The sequence below is a fragment of the Nerophis ophidion genome, linkage group LG14 (genome assembly GCF_033978795.1).
Source record: "Nerophis ophidion isolate RoL-2023_Sa linkage group LG14, RoL_Noph_v1.0, whole genome shotgun sequence".
NCBI lineage: Eukaryota > Metazoa > Chordata > Actinopteri > Syngnathiformes > Syngnathidae > Nerophis > Nerophis ophidion.
Genome location: NC_084624.1, coordinates 50,004,208 through 50,025,680, shown reverse-complemented (window position 1 = coordinate 50,025,680; position 21,473 = coordinate 50,004,208). Strand labels below are relative to the sequence as shown.

Sequence of the window (21,473 nt, the reverse complement as noted above, 5' to 3'; positions counted from 1 at the left end):
TTGCCTGTGTATCGGCTGGGGACATCTCTGCGCTGCTGATCCGCCTCCGCTTGGGATGGTTTCCTGCTGGCTCCGCTGTGAACGGGACTCTCGCTGCTGAGTTGGATCCGCTTTGGACTGGACTCTCGCGACTGTGTTGGGTCCATTGTGGATTGAACTTTCACAGTATCATGTTAGACCCGCTCGACATCCATTGCTTTCCTCCTCTCCAAGGTTCTCATAGTCATTATTGTCACAGACGTCCCACTGGGTGTGAGTTTTCCTTGCCCTTATGTGGGCCTACCGAGGATGTCGTGGTGGTTTGTGCAGCCCTTTGAGACACTAGTGATTTAGGGCTATATAAGTAAACATTGATTGATTGATTGATTTCAATTTGTAAAGGTTTTAAAATGCTTTCAAAAATTAAGGAAAAATAAGGGTTGCACGTTAGGTTTAAGTCCAGGGCGTTTACTTCCGGTTGTAGACACCTGGTTTTTAACGCTGTTTAATTTTTACTAGCAAAAATATATAATCATATAAAGTAATGAAATTATATCAGCTTGCATCGACAATCTCTGAGCAGTTCTGCAGAATGTATGCATGTGCAAAGCTGGACATCAGTTGACATCTAAATGTCTTCCAATAAGTAACAAGAACAACGTTTCTCAAAGTGCAATTGCAAGAAATTTAGGGATTTCAACATCTACAGTCCATAATATCATTAAAAGGTTCAGAGAATCTGGAGAAATCACTCCTCGTAAGCTTAAAATACGACAGCTCTACATAAAACAAGAATGGGAAAGAATTCCACTTTCAAAGCTTCAACAATCAGTTTCCTCAGTTCCCAAACGTTTGAGTGTTGTTAAAAGAAAAGGTGATGCAACACAGTGGTGAACATGCCCTTTCCCAACTACTTTGGCACGTGTTGCATGCCATGGAATTATAAGCTACCATAACTATTATTTGCATATATCTCATCTTTGTATTGCATTCATTTGAATATGGGTTGAAAAGGATTTGCAAATCATTGTATTCCGTTTATATTTACATCTAACACAATTTCCCAACTCTTATGGAAACGGGGTTTGTACAAAAGGTAAACATGATATACACAACGGCTAAGCAAATGATAGCACTCAAGCTCGGTATTTGTTGTAAGTGACCTTAAATGAACAATATTGCAATTCAAAACAACACATTGGTCAATATAAACTATTATCAAATAATTATAATTGTATATTACACTTACATAGTATTCTCCAAGGAAGAAGTGTATTAAAGTATTCAGTATCCAGTCTGCATCATTTTAACTCACTGCGTCATAAGCTTAACTGAATTATTGTGGCCTTTAGGTGTCACCAAATAAATAATGACCACTTCACTTCAACATTAAAGACAGCATAAGGCCACTCCAGACAGTTAATAGGTTAGCGCTTTTCATACCTACCGTTCTCAGTAATTTCACTTGATCAAGCCATTTCTAAAATTCCGCACTTCAAAATAACAAATGTATCATTTGTGCTAACATCAAATTGGATGCCAGCTAAAATCCAAATCCCCAATATCGGTATTGGAAGTGTGATAGCAAAATTACTTGTACTCGTTTTAATTGATGATGTTCTTTGAACGGGTCGCCAGAAGTGGTTTATTACGCTTAGGAATGTGACGCTCTGCAGGAGACCTCTAATCTGATCAAGCTCTGTCTCCTGTGTCTTTGATGTGACATGTGGGCTTTAGTTGTGTTATCTCTTCCTGACCCCCATCTGGGCTAAACTGTTGCCCCTTTTCTTTCCTATATATATATATATATATATATATATATATATATATATATATATATATATATATATATAAAATAAATACTTGACTTTCAGTGAATTCTAGCTACACACATATATCAATCAATCAATGCAGGCTGTTTCTTTCTTTGAAAAATAATAATGAATCACAATCCAAAGACATGCACCTGGGGATAGGTTGATTGGCAACATTAAATTGGCCCTAATGTGTGAATGTGAGTGTGAATGTTGTCTGTCTATCTGTGTTGGCCCTGCGATGAGGTGGCGACTTGTCCAGGGTGTACCCTGCCTTCCGCCCGATTGTAGCTGGGATAGGCGCCAGCGCCCCCCGTGACCCCGAAAGGGAATAAGCGGTAGAAAATGGATGGATGGATGGATGAATGTCATTTGGAATTATTGACCTATTCAAGGCTCAAATTACGTCACGTTAAATTTTCCACTTTGAGATATTTTTGGGGGGAAATGTTGCATATTTTGTGTTTGCCATATAAAAAATATTAGCTGTTTTTTTTTTATACTTTATTTACCCATATACACACACATAACACTCATCTACTCATTGTTGAGTTAAGGGTTGAATTGTCCATCCTTGTTCTATTCTCTGTCGCTATTTTTCTAACCATATGCATGTACAGTAGATGGCAGTATTGTCCTGTTTCAGAGTGTCTCAACATTGCTGTTTACGGCAGATGAACTTCTTTACGGTCGACGAAAACGTGACTACTGCTGTTATTGTGTGTTGTTACCGAGCAGGGAGGACGTTAATAAAACTGCTTAACAATAAACCCACATAACAAACCAAGAACTGGCCCTCGATTATTCTAGTTATAACGTCATTGGGCAGACACGCTGTTTATATTGTGGGAAAGCGGACGTGAAAACAGGCTGTCCTCACTCAGGTCCGCATAGAGCTGGAGGGGGCGTGGCCTCCATTTCCGCCTGAATTTCGGGAAGTTTTCGGGAGAAAATTTGTCCCTGGAGGTTTTCTGGAGATGCGCTGAATTTCGGGAGTCTCCCGGAAAATCCAGGAGGGTTGGTAAGTATACTAGTCCTACACCCTAGTCTACCGGGCACCACACTTTAGACATAAGGGACTCCATCACCTGAAACATAAAGCTTAGCAAACCAGACACAATTACCGGGTAAGTGTATTCCCGAGGCCAGAGCACCTGACATTGAAGCTAATCTTAGGGAGCAAACTCGCAACAGGCCTAGTAAACACTTACGACACCACTAGCTATGCGAACATAGTTGTACACGGTGGCTCCAATGACACTAGGACAGGGGTTTCCGAAATGCGGCCCGGGACAGTTTTTTAACAGCCCCACGGCACATTTAAAAAATACGATTGAAAAATTTTTAAAACGTAAAAAGTGATATAAAGGAGCAAACGGGTGAAATGTAACAAGAAAAGTTTGCAATGTTTACTCTAATAACACATATCTGCCATGCAGGCCGTTTCTTTCTTTGAAAAATAATAATGAATCACAATCAATGTCATTTGGAATAATTGACCTATTCAAGGCTCAAATTACGTCACGTTAAATTTTCCACTTTGAGATATTTTTGGGGGAAAATGTTGCATATTTTGTGTTTGCCATATAAAAAAATATTAGCTGTTTTTTTTTTTAAAGAAGGGCCTAAAATGAACAAATAACAAACAAAAATAAAACGTATAATTGACGGATAGATCTTAAGTTGATCTCAAGATTATTGTGTTAAAAGTAAACAGTAAAAAAAATGTATAATTTATTTTTTAACACTTTAATGAGTAGGACCCTTGTGGATCCCCAATAATTTTAGTGTTATTTGTTTTTAAGCGTCATTGCTCAAAAAATAATAATGAATTAAAATCAATTAAAATCAGTTAATGACTTTTTTAAGGCTCCAATTATATAATCTCAAACATTCCACTTAAAAAAAAATAGTGGGTGATAATATTGCATATTTTGTGTTTTTTTTCCACCAAAAAAACAGTGTTTTCTTTGACAAAAAGAGCACACAACTTAAATCTTTAAAATCATTAAATTGACAGGTGGACCTAATGTTGATCTGGAGATTTAAAACTTGAACAATAATAGAAACAAAATAATGCTGAATAATGACACATTTGTAATATTTTTTTGACCAAAACCCTCTGGGGTCCCTGGAATCAAGCCTGAGTGGAGGCCTAAATGTATATTTGTTATACGTATATTGTATTGGTTTTTAAAATAAAAATAATGCCCCCGCTTGCTTTGTTTTTTCAGTCTGTGGCCCTCAGTGGAAAAAGTTTGGACACCCCTGCACTAGGACATCTCGACATCCATTGCTTTCGGTCTCCCCTGGGTGATATACGCAGTCCTCTCCAAGATTTCTCATAGTCATCATAGTCACTGTCACCGACGTCCCACTGGGGTGAGTTTTTCCTTGCCCATATACCAGGGATGTCGTTGTGGTTTGTGCAGCCCTTTGAGACACTTGTGATTCAGGGCTATATAAATAAGTATTGATTGATTGATACTCAGGAATATGTTGTGTCGGTAAGTAACTGATCTTGAATGAATTTAATCACTGAATTGACCTTATCTGGGCAAGGGAAAGTTGTTTAGCAATGCTAAAAGCCGCTGCCTGACCAGAGCTCAGAAATTCTGCAAAGACTCCTCCCACCCCCACCAAGGACTGTTTTAGGGACGGCGTGGCGCAGTGGGATAGTGGCCGTGCGCAACCCGAGGGTCCCTGGTTCAAATCCCACCTAGTACCGACCTCGTCACGTCTGTTGTGTCCTGAGCAAGACACTTCACCCTTGCTCCTGATGGGTGCTGGTTGGCGCCTTGCATGGCAGCTCCCTCCATCAGTGTGTGAATGTGTGTGTGAATGGGTAAATGTGGAAGTAGTGTCAAAGCGCTTTGAGTACCTTGAAGGTAGAAAAGCACTATACAAGTACAACCCATTTATCATTTATTTCACTGCTGGACTCTAGAAAGAGGTTCCGCAGCCTCCGAAGCAGAACCTCCAGGTTCTGTAACAGCTTCTTCCATCAGGGTGTAAGACTCTTGAAAGCATCATAATTAAAATATCCCCTCAACTCCCCCCAAAAATGGATTAACTCGCTGGAATAAAAAAAAGACAATTTAACATACATCCATAAATGTGGACGCATGTGAAAAAGTGCAATATATTTATCTGTACAGTAATCTATTATATATATATACTTATATATTATTTATATGTATATTTAATTCTATATGCACCTCATTACTTTCTTTATCCTGCACTTCCATGAGCTTATGTAACAAAATATTGTTCTTATCTGTGCTGTAAAGTTCAAATTTGAATGACAATAAAAAGGAAGTCTGAGTGTCTAATTAGAAAAAATGTGCACACAAATAATGAGGAAATTAGTTTGTGAACGCAGGAAAAAGTGTGTTGCTGAATAATTGTGTTTAGAAATCGAACAATTAGGGGTTTGGAGAGAAAACAGCCAGTGATGTTTCCTTTTAAAATCAAAGCGCTGAGAGCCTTGATGATGCAGATGATGTATCTGCTGATGACACAGAATGCCGCCATCACGCACGATCTTCCCCTGCAGCTCCGCAGTATGTAGCTCGCGCTCAGACCGGGCAGAAGCCGAACGTGTGAAGAAATGGCAACAAACTGGCAAAGATGAGTCACGATGGGAAGTTTTCATACCAGTCTGGCTCAGTGTACAACGAATTGCATCTCACGAAAGGAATTAGCGATGCAATCATCACAGTTGGCGATGCAGAATTTCATATCCATAAGATCATTCTTTGCAACTGCAGCCCGTACTTTGGGTGAGTTGACTTAATATTAACGAAAGGCTTTGGACTTTTAAAAAAAGTCCACATTGTTTTTCTTCTGCTTCCCTGCCCCCTAAATGTTGAATATTATCATATCTTCTGTGTCTTTATCCTGATGTTCAGAGCCCTCTTTCTACGTTGGTCAACCCCAGACCAGAGGGTCTATGCCATACGTGGTCTGACAGCTCACTTAATGCAGCTCATTGTTGATTTTGCATACACCGGCTCTGTGTCAGTGACAGAGGACAATGTAAAGGACTTGTTGATAGCAGCCGATGAGTTCAATATGATAGCCATTGTTCAAACCTGCTGCACGTTTCTAACAGAGCAGCTCTGCCCAGAGAACTGCATCGGCATCTGGCAGTTCACAAAGAACTGTTACACCCCAGAGCTGCAGCTCAAGGCCTACCAATTCATCCTATACCACTTTGAGGATGTTGCAAACTCTGATGAGCTGCGGACACTCTCTATGCAGGACTTCTGCGACATCCTTGACAGAGACGACCTAATAGTAAAAAAGGAAAACACCGTTTACGAGGCCATCCTACGCTGGGTTGCACAAGCCCCTTGGGAGCGAGGCAGAAACCTGGCACTCCTGCTGGCTCGAGTAAGTCCACAAGCGCTTTCGGTCTTAAGAGGTTGTACTTGTTGAGAGGCTTGTAAGTTTGAAGTATTTTTACATGACAAATGATTGATTTGAGTAAAAATTTTATTAGTAGATTGTACAGTACATATTCCGTACAATTGACCACCCGGATACGTTTTTCAACTTGTTTAAGTCGGGGTCCACGTTAATCAATTCATGGTACAAATATATACTATCAGCATAATTCAGTCATCCCACAAGTTAATCATCAGAGTATATACATTGAGTTATTTACATTATTTACAATCCAGAGTGTGGGATGTGGAGGGGGCGGGGGTTAGGTTAGGTTTGGTTGATATCAGCCCTTCAGTCATCAAAAATGGCATCATCAGAGAAATAGACATTGAAACAGTGTAGGTCTGTGTCAGAAACTGTTTTAGTCTTATCTTATTCTGACGCTGTTTTGAGATGTTAGATTTCCTGTGCTCCTAATTTAGCGATCTAGTCTGAGACGTCATTTCCTGTTTGTAGCGTTCTGCGTAATACGGGCTCTTGGGTGATTGTGTAAACAGCATTGTGTGCGTTCCTGACTAAACTAACACACACCCACACACACCTAAATCACACTAGTTCGACTTCACCATTAAAAAGTGCCTGAAAGCCTCTCCGTGGCCTACTCCCTGACCGGAGTCTTTGTCCTAAGAAGATATCAGACCAGCAGTCTGCATCCAGACTGACTTCGTAGGATATATGTACAGCAAGTAGTGGACATAGAGAGATCAGAAAGCATAAGAACAAGTATATACATTTGATTATTTACAATCCTGGGAGGTGGGAGGGTATTAGTTTAGGGTTGAAGATGGCTATGGTATCAGAGTTCAAAGAAAACATTTGCATTGCTCTCCCACCCTTCAGTCGTCAAAAATGGCATCATCGGAGAAATAGACATTGAAACAGTGTAGGTCTGTGTCAGAAACTGTTTTAGTCTTATCTTATTCTGACGCAGTTTTGAGATGTTAGATTTCCTGTGCTCCTAATTTGGCGATCTAGTCTGAGACGTCATTTCCTGTTTGTAGCGTTTTGCGTAATACGGGCTCTTGGGTGATTGTGTAAACAGCATTGTGTGCGTTCCTGACTAAACTAACACACGCGCACATACCCACACACACCTAAATCACACTAAATCACCATTAAAACGTGCCTGAAAGCCTCTCCGTGGCCTACTCCTTGACCGGAGTCTTTGTCCTAAGAAGATATCAGACCAGCAGTCTGCATCCAGACTGACTTCGTAGGATATGTGTACAGCAAGTAGTGGACATAGAGAGATCAGAAAGCATAAGAACAAGTATATACATTTGATTATTTACAATCCTGGGAGGTGGGAGGGTATTAGTTTAGGGTTGAAGATGGCTATGGTATCAGAGTTCAAAGAAAACATTTGCATTGCTCTCCCAGTCATCAATCAAATTTCACAATCTTTTAACTCTACAAAGTAACACCGGTTTTACCATTTCTACCTCATATTTTGAATTACTATTACAGTATGATTATCTATCAATCAACTGGACTTAAGGACAGTCTTCTTGCCGTCATGCAGGTGCGTCTAGCGCTGACGAGTGAGGAGTACATCACCATCAACGTGTTGACCAATCACCTGGTGCAGAACAGCAGCAAATGCCTGGACATGGTGGCTTTTGCCGGCCGAGTGATTCGTCACATGACGACCCACTCCGTGTCCGGCTATTGCAACGTCATCGCCCGTCCTCGCCTGCCTTCCGCCATCCTGTTGGCGATCGGAGGCTGGAGTGGCGCAAACCCCACACAATGCATCGAGGCCTACGACGTGCACGCCAACTGCTGGGTCAGTCTTTTAGACGACATGGATCAGCCCCGTGCATACTGCGGCGCCGCCTTCCTCAATGACTGCATCTACTGTCTGGGTGGATTTGACGGCACGGAACATTACAACACCGTCAGCCGCTTTGACCTGAACACAAGGGCTTGGCAGGAAGTGGCGCCCATGCACTATCGCCGCTGCTACGTGAGCGTAACTGTGCTGAACGGATGCATATACGCAATCGGAGGTCATGATGGACGAGTGCGACTAAAGACTGCAGAGTACTACACGCCTGAAACCAACCAGTGGACTCTTATTGCCAGCATGAACGAACTGAGGAGTGACGCAAGCTGCACAGCCCTCAACGACAAGGTGGGTGGAGCTAAGAAACAGTCCGCACAGCCCTGGTGAAATGCCAGGGTCTTGATTTCAGCTTTGTGTTTCCAGAAGTGTATAGTGGTACCTCAACTCGCGAGCTAGTAACTCAAAATACTCGTATCTAAAATCAGCATTACCCATTTAAAGGCCTACTGAAACCCACTACTACCGACCACGCAGTCTGCGCACACACACAGCTAAAAGTCGTCTGCTTTAACGGCATAATGTTTTGGAGATCTGTGTTGCTGAATCTTTTGCAATTTCTTCAATTAATATTGGAGAGGTCAAAGTAGAAAGATGGAGTTGGGAAGCTTTAGCCTTTAGCCACACAAACACACGGGGATTCCTTGTTTAATATTCACGGAGGTGAAACTTTACTATGGATCAGAGCGGACATGGATATCAACCGAATGTCAACCAGCAGGTTTCGGTGAGAAAATTGTGGTTAAAAAGTCGCTTCTTACCGGATATCAGCTGAGCTTGTGCCGCCCATACAGCTGCCGACGACTTCCCTGAGACGTACACTTCCGACTATCAGGTACTGTTAAACTCACTAAAACACTAGCAACACAATAGAAAGATAAGGAATTTCCCAGAATTATCCTAGTAAATGTGTCTAAAAACATATGAATCCGTCTCAATGCAATCGCGTTTTTTGTTTGTTTTTTTCTGTTTAGTCCGTCGCTATCAATATCCTCAAACACGAATCTTTCATGCTCGCTCAAATTTATGGGAAATTGTCGTTTTCTCGGTCCGAAAAGCTGTTTTTGTTGGAGGCTCCCATTAAAATCAATGTGAATATGTGAGGAGCCATCAACATGTGACGTCATCGTCTGCGACTTCCGGTAGAGGCAGGGCTTTTCTCCGGTTGCGAACTTTATTGTGGATGTTCTCTACTAAATCCTTTCAGCAAAAATATGGCAATATCGCCAAATGATCCAGTATGACACATAGAATGGACCTGCTATCCCCGTTTAAATGAGAGAATCTCATTTTAGTAGGTCTTTAAACACAAATTTCGATATGAGATATTGTTTAAAAAACATTATGTCAGGTTCAAACACTGATGACACCATTAAACAGACAAAGAAGCAAGGAATTAAGCAGACAGAATTAAATTTGGCTCAATGAGGAGAAACGCGTAGACCTGTACCCTTGTACAGTGTCCCACCACGCTCTGACGAAAGATTGTACGCCTCTTTTATTTGGACTTTCCCTGATTACATGGCAACAGCTGTTTCTAAGGGGAAGGGGGGTCATAAACAGCTACTGCTTTTGGTCACAAAACAGTTAAAAGAAAACGTGCCTGGAGGGGGGTCGGGTCCTACTTCCCCTCTGCTTTATAGATCTCGGGTCAAGACAAAATCTTCCTGTGGATTATAATACATCAAAGAAACGGACACCTTCATGTCGCTTCCCATCCTACACAGTGGAGTTTTACAAGCCTTTTGATTGGTAAGATCAAAGACAGCTTTTGTCTGCTCGACGGGAACTCATTGAAAAACAGTTTTGTGATAACTTAGATACAACTCTGACACAATATCATATTACAAACACAGCAGTTTTATAAAATAATGCAGCGTATTTTACGGACTATAAGGTGCACTTAAAAAAAAAATGTTTTTCAAAACTCGACAGTGCGCCTTATACCCTGGTGCACCAAATGTAAAGAATAACTTCGGTTGAGCTTACCCACCTTGAAGCTATTTTATTTGGTACATGGTGTAATGATAAGTGTGACCAGTAGATGTCAGTCTCACATAAGAGACAAGTGTAGGCTGCAATACTACGGCAGTCATACACAAGATATACTTGTAGACTGCAATATGACTCAAGTAAACAACACCAACATTTTATATGTTCAATTGAAAATATAAAACATTACACACGGCGCTCAAAAATCCATCAAAATGTTTTAGTATGACTTTGGTAAAGTACAAAGCCGCACCGCTCGATATGCCTCAACATATGAGTATTATGGTCTGTGAATAAAGTAAGACGTATTATCTTGCGTTTTGTTTCGCAATATTATGCAAAAGCTACTTTTCTTACCTTCTGGTACCTGCTGATCTGTATTTCGGATCTGCATAAATCCTGAAAAATTTTGCGTGTCCGCCATTGTAGTCCATCCTGATTCCGTAGTCGATAAGCTTCTTTTTTTCTATCGTCTTGTTATGGGACATTCATCCTCCGCTGTTGCCATTTCTAATATAAAGTAGTGTCAAGTTCCTTTCTATATCTGTCAATAAACTCGCCATAAAAGCTTTAAAACATACCGGTGTAGTGAGTTTACATTATTCACCCAAGGAACTTTAGTTATTAGAGACAGAGAGTCCGGTCGGACTGTTTTTCACGTTTTTTCTGTTGTTGTTTCCGGATGAGGAGATGCTGCTCCGTTATTGATTTAAGTCAAGTCTGAAAGTCATTAAAACAGTTAGCGCCATCTTTTGACACTTCTTCCACACCCGTCCTTGCACGCTACACCGCTACAACAAAGAAGAAGACGCTGGCGAAGGTGGGCTACGTAAATAAGACCGCCCCCTAAACGGCGCACCCGGAAGCGTTCAAGTAAAACATAATCTATGCAACATTTTGATGAAAGAACCACCATTAGATGTTATGTTTTTAATTTAGAAAAAAATGATAATAATATGACTCCTTTAATGTGCCCGATAACATATGAAAAAAGATAAACATTAGACCATTCATCGGCATTGTGCCTTATAATTTGGTATGGCCTATGGTCCGGAAAATCTGGTAATATTTCTTAACCCTTACCAGACTTCTGTTGCTGTTACGGTCCTCGTCTTTCATTGATGGACCTGAGAGGTCAGAGTTGATTGACAGCAGGCGATATGTATGTTTGTGTACCAAAGGTAATGCTTGACCATCCAGTTTGTTAAATAAGGACTTGACAGAACGAACTGAAACAAGTCAAACACAGCATCGGAGGCCGGTTGCGAGCTGCCGGGCTGACTCAAGCTGGTTCAGCTGCGAACTGGTAGGACCTGATTGAAAATGGTTTGTTTCTCTGATTTGGTTGTCGGCTTTTTCTCTTTTTCAATAACTTTCTCAGTTCTGGTCATACCTTGCGACCTCCGAATTCGGGAAATGAGGGGGGTATGTATATATATAAAAAATCTATTCACGAATGAGTATATCCGTTCGGCCACCATGTTCAATGGAGATATCTGATCTACAAAATTTGCAAGCAGCATTCCCCTTCCCCTTCGAGCTGTCCTGGATGAATTGAAATTATTTTTTCCAATCATTTTGGAACTTGCAGGCGTACTTCTTCTTACTCGTCGTCGCCATGTCTCTTCTTCGTTCTTCTGCTTCGTCTCTTATGTTTTTGGACATTACTACTTGCCGTAGTTTTGAAGCAATGCACGTTGGGAATCCGGATGTTGTGTGTCAGTGTATTAACGTGCCGGCTGGAATAAACACACCCTGAGAAATAGCTCCATGACTGCCTACTTTATGGGGTTATAGATTAACCTATGGATAACGGAGACATATATAATGATCTCCTTTTCAGGTGAGAGAGGACGCTAAAGGCAGTGCCTTTAAGGCTTTTGATTGAAACTTTTATTAGTAGATTGCACAGTACAGTACATATTCCGTACAATTGACCACTAAATGGTAACACCCGAATACGTTTTTCAACTTGTTTAAGTCGGGGTCCACGTTAATCAATTCATGGTAAACGCCCCCAATATTGTTGTCCGGGTTAAAATCAGGAGAAATTTGGGGGAATGGTTACCCCGGGAGATTTTCCGTGACGAACACTGAAATTCGGGAGGATTGGCAAGTATGGTTTCGGTGGTAAGAGGGCAGGATTCTGTCAATTTTTGAACTGTGGACAATTACTACTTCAACCAGGTATTAAGTCTCGTAACCAGAGAGGGGGTAGTAACGCTCTACATTTAATGCGTTACATTTACTTACGTAACTTTTTGGATAAATTGTACTTGTTGGATGTGTTGGAATCATTAAACAATAACTACTGAATAAATCAGAAGTTACTCACAAGCTACTCACAACCTGAGTAGTTTTTTCACAGAACACTTACTTACTCTTACTGAAGTATTTATTTCGATTACTACTTTTTACTTTTTACTTCAGTCATATTATTCTAAAGTAACGGTACTCTCTTGCTTGAGTACAGTCTTTGGGTAATCTACCCACCTCTGCTCGTAACCCAAATTATGCCCGCAAATTAAGGCGTAACAAAAAGTCGCCAGACAGCGCATATCTTAAAACACAGGTGAAACTCAAATAAACTGAATAGTGTACGGAAGTTGTGTATTCCAGTAAGTAGATACAGTACACAGGGTGAAAGTAATATATTACATAGCCTCACAACATGCCAAACCTTATTTTGATATGATTTTGATGATTATGATTTACAGCTAATGAAAATCTCAAATTGGAATTTTGGGCGTGTCAAGAACTGTAAGCCATGATTATCAAAATTGGACAACAAAGAAAGGCTTGACGTATTTTGCTTTGCATGTAATGAGTTTATATTAGAGATGTCAGATAATATCGGGCTGCCGATATTATCGGCCGATAAATGCTTTAAAATGTAATATCGGAATTTATCTGTATCTGTTTCCGAAAATAAAATGTATGACTTTTTTAAACGCTGCTGTACGTAGTGCTACATGGATTTAGGGAGACGTACAAAGCGCCTTTAAACCTTAAAAGCAGTGCCTTTGCATAACGCCCAGTTACATAATATCAACGGCTTGTGAATGCAACGCATACTTGGTCAAGATCCATATAGGTCACACTGAGGGTGGCCGTACAAACAACTTTAACACTGTTACAAATATGCACCACACTGTGAACCCACACCAAACAAGAATGACAAACACATTTCGGGAGAACCTCTGCACCGTAACACAACATAAACACAACAAAATGTAGTGCTACATGGATTTAGGGAGACGTACAAAGCGCCTTTAAACCTTAAAAGCAGTGCCTTTGCGTGCCGCCCAGTTACATAATATCAACGGCTTGTGAATGCAATGCATACTTGGTCAAGATCCATACAGGTCACACTGAGGGTGGCCGTACAAACAACTTTAACACTGTTACAAATATGCACCACACTGTGAACCCACACCAAACAAGAAGGACAAACACATTTCGGGAGAACCTCTGCACCGTAACACAACATAAACACAACAAAACAAATACCCTAACTCTTCCGGGACACTACAATATACACGTTTATTTATTTTGGAAAAACTTGTTACATTGTTTAATGCATCCAGCCTGGCATAGCAATAAGATTAGGTATAACAATGTGTTAATTCCACGACTGTATATATCGGTAATTAAGAGTTGGACAATATCTGCAAAAAAGCCATCTCTAGTTCATATTAATGTCACATTTGAAGTTGATGTGCTGACACAAATTAATTCATGCTGATATTTAAATTTTTGGGAGTTTCACTTGAACTAGCAAGTTGAAGTACCACTGCACTTTGTTTGAAAGCACCTTTTGAGTTTGTCAGCTGGACATATCTTGGCTTTCCAGTATTTGCTTTGTCCTTTCCTGTACTTTAAAATCTGTTTTCACAAAACTCAGCCAGGCATGGTTGCTCTCTTGCTATCCGGCTTAAAAATGTGCTTGCATAATTTACGTTATTGTAGGCCTCATTGGCCATGTTTTTAGGGACTATTTATCTTGATCCCATTTCTTTGACCTTTTGCAGGTCATCTCTTTTCTATTAGATACCCGGAGACTACAATACCTGTAATTTTGGTACTTTGCTTCAGATCAATAATAAATCTCTTATATTATCTTCACCACAGCTTTACATTTGTGGTGGATTTAATGGAAACGAGTCCCTGCAAACAGCAGAATGTTACAGCCCAGAAACCAACCAGTGGATCTCCATAGCCCATATGAGCTGCCGCCGCAGTGGGATTGGCATTGTCGGCTATGGCGGCCACGTATATGCAGTAAGTGTCACACTGAACCATCACATGCTTTTAAATCAGGGGTGTCCAAAGTGCGGCCCGCAGCTAATCGTTTACCGGCCCGCCACACATTCTGCAAAAATTGCAAAATTGATAGTATTGCAAAAATGTAAAAAAAAACATTTGAAAAAAAGTGGAATGGGGTGAAATCTAATGAGAAAAAGTGGCAATGTTGACACAAAGCTGCCATGCAGGCAGTTTTTTTTTTCTCCATTGCTCAAAAAAGAGGACCAAAAAAAATCTATGTTATAATGAATTATTTAAAAATTATCATTTTAAAATGTTCCAGGTGGAAAAAGTATTGCATATGTTGTGTGGTTGCCATATAAAAACATCCAAGTTTTGACAAAAGAGCATAAAACAAACAAAATAATAGTTCAAACTTAAGATCGACAGATATATCGGAAGTTGATCTTGAAATTTAAGTGGTAAAAGTCAATCAATCAATCAATCAATGTTTATTTATATAGCCCCAAATCACAAATGTCTCAAAGGACTGCACAAATCATTACGACTACAACATCCTCGGAAGAACCCACAAAAGGGCAAGGAAAACTCACACCCAGTGGGCAGGGAGAATTCACATCCAGTGGGACGCCAGTGACAATGCTGACTATGAGAAACCTTGGAGAGGACCTCAGATGTGGGCACCCCCCCCCCTCTAGGGGACCGAAAGCAATGGATGTCGAGCGGGTCTAACATGATACTGTGAAAGTTCAATCCATAGTGGCTCCAAGACAGCAGTGAGAGTCCCGTCCACAGGAAACCATCTCAAGCGGATCAGCAGCGTAGAGATGTCCCCAACCGATACAGGCGAGCGGTCCATCCTGGGTCCCGACGAGCGGTCCATCCTGGGTCTCGACTCTGGACAGTCAGTACTTCATCCATGGTCATCGGACCGGACCCCCTCCACAAGGGAGGGGGGGGACATAGGAGAAAGAAAAGAAGCGGCAGATCAACTGGTCTAAAAAGGAGGTCTATTTAAAGGCTAGAGTATACAGATGAGTTATACAGATGAGTAAAAAAAATAATAATTAAAAATGCATCACTTTATGAGTGGGGAACCTTTTGGATCTGAAATATATTTAGTAGGATTTTATTTAACTTTTCACTGTGATTACTCGAAAATATCAAATAATTAAAAGCAGTGTTGTCCTGCATTATTGATCTTTGAGGGCTTTAATTAATAAATAAAGGAACTCTCCTGAAGGAATCAATAAAGTACTATCTATCGATCTAAAAATACTGCATATTTCAGTTTTACTAAAAAAAACAAAGTTGTCTTTAACAGAAAAGGCATAAAACCTTATTTGTTTTTATTTATATCAACCTCAAGTTGACATAGAGATTTACTGTAAGCATTAAATAAATAAAAAAATAATAATAACTTGACTTATTTTTAACATTTTAGTGACTGAGACCCTCTATGCTCCCCAGGAGCCCTAAGGATTAAAAAAAAAAATCTATATATTTTGTTATGGTTTGAAAATGAAAAATATCAAAATGGCCCCCGCATGCTTGAATTTTTCCGTGTGCGGCCCTCTGTGGAAAAAGTTTGGACACCCCCTTTTTAAATATTACCCAACTCAAAACCAATGAAGTTGACACGTGTAAATCGTAAATAAAAACAGAATACAATTTTTTTCAAATCATTTTCAATTTATATTTAAGTGAATAGATTGCAAAGAAAATATATTTAATGTTCAAACTGAGAACCTTTTTTTTTTTGCAAATTATCATTAACTTCGAATTTAATGGCAGCAACACATTGCAAAAAAGTTGGTACAGGCGCATTTTTACCACTGTGTTACATGGCCTTTCCTTTTAACAACTCTCAGTAAATGTTTGGGAATTGAGGAGACCCATTTTTGATTTAATTCCCATTCTTGCTCGATGTACAGCTTAAATTGTTCTCCGTTGTCGTATTTTACGGGTCATAGTGCGCCAGACAGGCCAGTCTAGTACCCACACTCTTTTACTATGAAGCCACGCTGTTGTAACACGTACAAAATGGGGCTTGGGATCGTCTTGCTAAAATAAGCAGGGGCGTCCATAAAAAAGTTGTTGCTTGGCAATATATGCTGTTTCAAAACCTGCATGTACCTTTCAGCATTAATGGTGCCTTCACAGATGTGTAAGTTACCCATGCCTTGGGCCCTGATACACCACCATACCATCAAAGATGCTGGCTTTTGAACTTTGCGCCTATAACAGTCCGGATGGTTCTTTTCCTCTTTGGTCCAGATGACACGATGTCCACAGTTTCCAAAAACTATTTAAAATGTGGACTCGTCAGACCACAGAACACTTTTCCACTTTGCATCAGTCCATGTTAGATGAGCTCAGGCCCAGCGAAGCCGGCGGCGTTTCTGGGTGTTGTTGATGAATGGCTTTCGCTTTATATAGTAGAGTTTTAACTTACACTTACAGATGTAGTGACAATCTGTAATTACTGACAGTGGTTTTCTGATTTTTTCCTTAGCCCATGTGGTGATATCCTTTACACAGTGATGTCACGGGCATTGCCGCTTACGTCCAGTGGTTTCTCCGGATTCTCTGAACCTTTTGATATTATAGACCCTAAATTCCTTGCAAAAGCTTGTTGAGAAATGTTGCTCTTAAACTGTTCGACAATTTGCTCACGCCTTTGTTCAAAAAGTGGGGACCCTCGCCCCATCCTTGTTTATGAATGACTAAGCATTTCATGGTAGCTGTTTTTACACCCAATCATGACACCCACTTGTTCCCATTTAGCCTGGTCACCTGTGGGATGTTCCAAATAAGTGTTTGTTAAAAGAGTATTCCTCAACTTTCTCAGGTTTTAATGCCACTTGTGCCATCCAATTCCATATGAGCTAATATTTGCAAAAAAATAACAAAGTTTACCAGTTTGAACCTTAAGTATCTTTTCTTTGCAGTCTATTCGATTGAATATAGGTTGAAACTGCTTCGCAAATCATTGTATTCTGTTTTTATTTACCATTTACACCAGGGGCGCTCACACTTGTTTTGCAGGCGAGCTACTTTTCAATTGACCAAGTCGAGGAGATCTACCTCATTCCTATTTATAATTTATATTTATTTATTTATGAAAGAGACATTTTTGTTAACAATTTAATGGTGTTTAATGATAATACAAGCATGTTTAACACACATAGATTCCTTTCTTTCATGAAGACAAGAATATAAGTTGGTGTATTACCTGATTCTGATGACTTGCATTGATTGGAATCAGACAGTGGTGCTGATAACGTCCGCATTTTCAAATGGAGGAAAAAAAAAAGACCTCCTTTCTGTCCAATACCACATGAAAGTGGTTGGATTTGGCATCTCATTTGTCCAACTTGCATACTCGTTTCTAAACACTTTGTTATGAGAGTAGCATATGTGTGTGGCCCTTTAATGTCTGGCAGCAGGTGAGTGACGTCAGTGAGTGTGCGGGTGGGCAAGCAAGTGAGAAAGCGGTCGCTGAGGGCGGGGGAGAAATACATTGGCATCAAACTCCGTAGCTTGCTAGCTTGTGCACGCTAGCTTTCTGAGACTCTTATTTTGTTAGCACAGGCAGGATGAAACAGGTCTTTTATGGTGAAGACAGGAACTGTGCAGTCGGTCTTTAGAGTTTTGACAGTAGGTACGGAGTCTCTACAAATAAAATGTGTTTCTCTGCGTCCGCCCTGTTAGTGTTTTTTTTCTTAAATATGAGCTTGCAGCAGCCAGCGTCATCTCACAAGATCCTCGGGTGCCGAGAATGTCAAACAACTGACGAAAGTGAAGTCTTGGTATGATTGATGATTGCTCATTTTTATGTCTATTTTTTAATGCCTGGCTTGAGATCGACTGACACACCCTCCGAGATCGACCAGTCGATCGCGATCGACGTAATGCCCACCCCTGGTTTACATGTATACTTTCTCCGACTTTCTAAGACGTGTTCTATGCCACTTCTTTTTCTGTCTCATTTTGTCCACCAAACTTTTAACGTTGTGCATGAATGCACAAAGGTGAGTTTTGTTGATGTCATTGACTTGTGTGGAGTGCTAATCAGACATATTTGGTCACTGCATGACTGCAAGCTAATCGACGCTAACACGCTATATTGCATCATTATGCCTCGCTATATTTGAGCTCATTTAGTTTCATTTAAGTCCTCATAATTCAATGTATATCTAATGACACACCATCTGTATGTAATATGGCTTTTATTTTTTTGCGGCTCCAGACATATTTGATGTTGTATTTTTGGTCCAATATGGCTCTTTCAACATTTTGGGTTGCCGACCCCTGCCCTCGGTGGAGCCCATAAATAATAAGTGTCTGCCTTCGCAGTTAATTTCTTATAGATAGATAGATAGATAGATGGCATTGGTAGCAAAATACGCGTAAAAAACACATTACTTATGCATAGACTCATTTTGCGCACAGGACTGCTAATTTTATTCTTGCGCAGCCTCTCTGTGCTCTCACGATGTGTATCTCGTTTTTTTCTACACACGCGATATTCCACCCACGCCTACTGTGATCAGACCACTATAACGGAAGGTCTTGAGGATGTAGTGTTGTCCCGATAATGCCGAGAATGTCAAGTATCTCGTTTTTTTCTACACACGCGATATTCCACCCACGCCTACTGTGATCAGACCACTATAACGGAAGGTCTTGAGGAGTTAGTGTTGTCCCGATAATGCCGAGAATGTCAAGTATCTCGTTTTTTTCTACACACGCGATATTCCACCCACGCCTACTGTGATCAGACCACTATAACGGAAGGTCTTGAGGAGTTAGTGTTGTCCCGATAATGCCGAGAATGTCAAGTATCTCGTTTTTTTCTACACACGCGATATTCCACCCACGCCTACTGTGATCAGACCACTATAACGGAAGGTCTTGAGGATGTAGTGTTGTCCCGATAATGCCGAGAATGTCAAGTATCTCGTTTTTTTCTACACACGCGATATTCCACCCACGCCTACTGTGATCAGACCACTATTACGGAAGGTCTTGAGGAGTTAGTGTTGTCCCGATAATGCCAAGTATCTCGTTTTTTTCTACACACGCGATATTCCACCCACGCCTACTGTGATCAGACCACTATAACGGAAGGTCTTGAGGAGTTAGTGTTGTCCCGATAATGCCGAGAATGTCAAGTATCTCGTTTTTTTCTACACACGCGATATTCCACCCACGCCTACTGTGATCAGACCACTATAACGGAAGGTCTTGAGGAGTTAGTGTTGTCCCGATAATGCCGAGAATGTCAAGTATCTCGTTTTTTTCTACACACGCGATATTCCACCCACGCCTACTGTGATCAGACCACTATAACGGAAGGTCTTGAGGAGTTAGTGTTGTCCCGATAATGCCGAGAATGTCAAGTATCTCGTTTTTTTCTACACACGCGATATTCCACCCACGCCTACTGTGATCAGACCACTATAACGGAAGGTCTTGAGGAGTTAGTGTTGTCCCGATAATGCCGAGAATGTCAAGTATCTCGTTTTTTTCTACACACGCGATATTCCACCCACGCCTATTGTGATCAGACCACTATAACGGAAGGTTTTGAGGAGTTAGTCTTGTCCCGATAATGCCGAGAATGTCAAGTATCTCGTTTTTTTCTACACACGCGACATTCCACCCACGCCTACTGTGATCAGACCACTATAACGGAAGGTCTTGAGGATGTAGTGTTGTCCCGATAATGCCGAGAATGTCAAGTATCTCGTTTTTTTCTACACACGCGATATTCCACCCACGCCTACTGTGATCAGACCACTATAACGGAAGGTCTTGAGGAGTTAGTGTTGTCCCGATAATGCCGAGAATGTCAAGTATCTCGTTTTTTTCTACACACGCGATATTCCACCCACGCCTACTGTGATCAGACCACTATAACGGAAGGTCTTGAGGATGTAGTGTTGTCCCGATAATGCCGAGAATGTCAAACAACTGACGAAAGTGAAGTCTTGGTATGATTGCTCATTTTTATGTCTATTTTTTAATGCCTGGCTTGAGATCGACTGAAACACCCTCCGAGATCGACCAGTCGATCGCGATCGACGTAATGGGCACCCCTGGTTTACACAATGTGCCAACTTCACTGGTTTGGGGTTTTGTATATTGGATTAATAATGCTCGTACTATACTTTGGATATGATGGATTAGCCTCAGAAGTATCTCTAATTCCGACCAAAAGTTCCCATTTTAAGACCAAACATTTATTAGCCTAACCTTTTTGGGTTAATTTTGGAGTTAGGGTTAGCACTATGAGTATTATTTTCTTTCTTTCGTCAATCATTATTCTTAATTTTGTTTATTTCCCCTGAAGGTTGGAGGTTTTGATGGCGAAGACCGCCTGGCAAGCACTGAAGCCTACGACCCTGAGACGGACACATGGATTGGTTTGCCTTCTATGCAATGCCCCAGAAGCAACTTTGGCATCGAAGTCGTTGAGGATTGTCTTTTTGTGGCCGGGGGGTACAATGGTATCTCCACAACCAACCTTGTGGAGTACTACGACCTAAAAACTGGTATATGGTCCCCGGCCAATGACATGGGTCTCTCCCGCAGTGCTTTGAGCTGCTGCGTCATGTCTGGATTACCCAACATTTCCCAGTATACCATGCTTCGTAATGACCTGCCGCTGCTCTTCTTGGAAGACGACTCAGTAGACATGGAGGATGACATCTAAACCCTGGGGTGGGTTTTTTCTGTGTGTGTTACCCAACGACAAAAAAAATAATCTGGAAAAACAAATGTGCATTTTCTTGTTTTCTCTTAAAATGTAAGAAAATATTATGAAACTTCACTGAGACACATGAGAACAATGAGATATATTTGTTTGACAACCGGATCCTTCATCAAAAAAATTAAATACATAAAAACAGCTGAATTCGTGCTTTTCATCCATCCATCCGTTTACTACCGCGTGTCCCGTTCGGGGATGGAGCCTATCAGCTGTATTTGGGCAGAAGGCGAGTAAACCCTGGACAAATCGTCACTTCATCACAGGGCCAACACGGGGAGAACCTGCAAACTCCACGCAGAGAGATCCCGAAACCGGAATTGAACTCAGGACCTTTGTATTGTGAGGCACATGC

The 21,473-nt window shown here is 40.9% G+C and overlaps 1 protein-coding gene across 1 annotated transcript; it reads left to right on the top strand.

The window, feature by feature from the left end:
- Positions 1–5,285: 5,285 nt before the first annotated feature.
- On the top strand, positions 5,286–21,214 carry LOC133568978 (kelch-like protein 10). Its single transcript, XM_061921144.1, has 5 exons — positions 5,286–5,575; positions 5,705–6,188; positions 7,765–8,376; positions 14,209–14,358; positions 20,702–21,214. The coding sequence occupies exons 1-5, from the start codon at positions 5,424–5,426 to the stop codon at positions 21,062–21,064; spliced, it is 1,761 nt and encodes a 586-aa protein (XP_061777128.1). The 5' UTR covers positions 5,286–5,423; the 3' UTR covers positions 21,065–21,214.
- Positions 21,215–21,473: the final 259 nt, after the last annotated feature.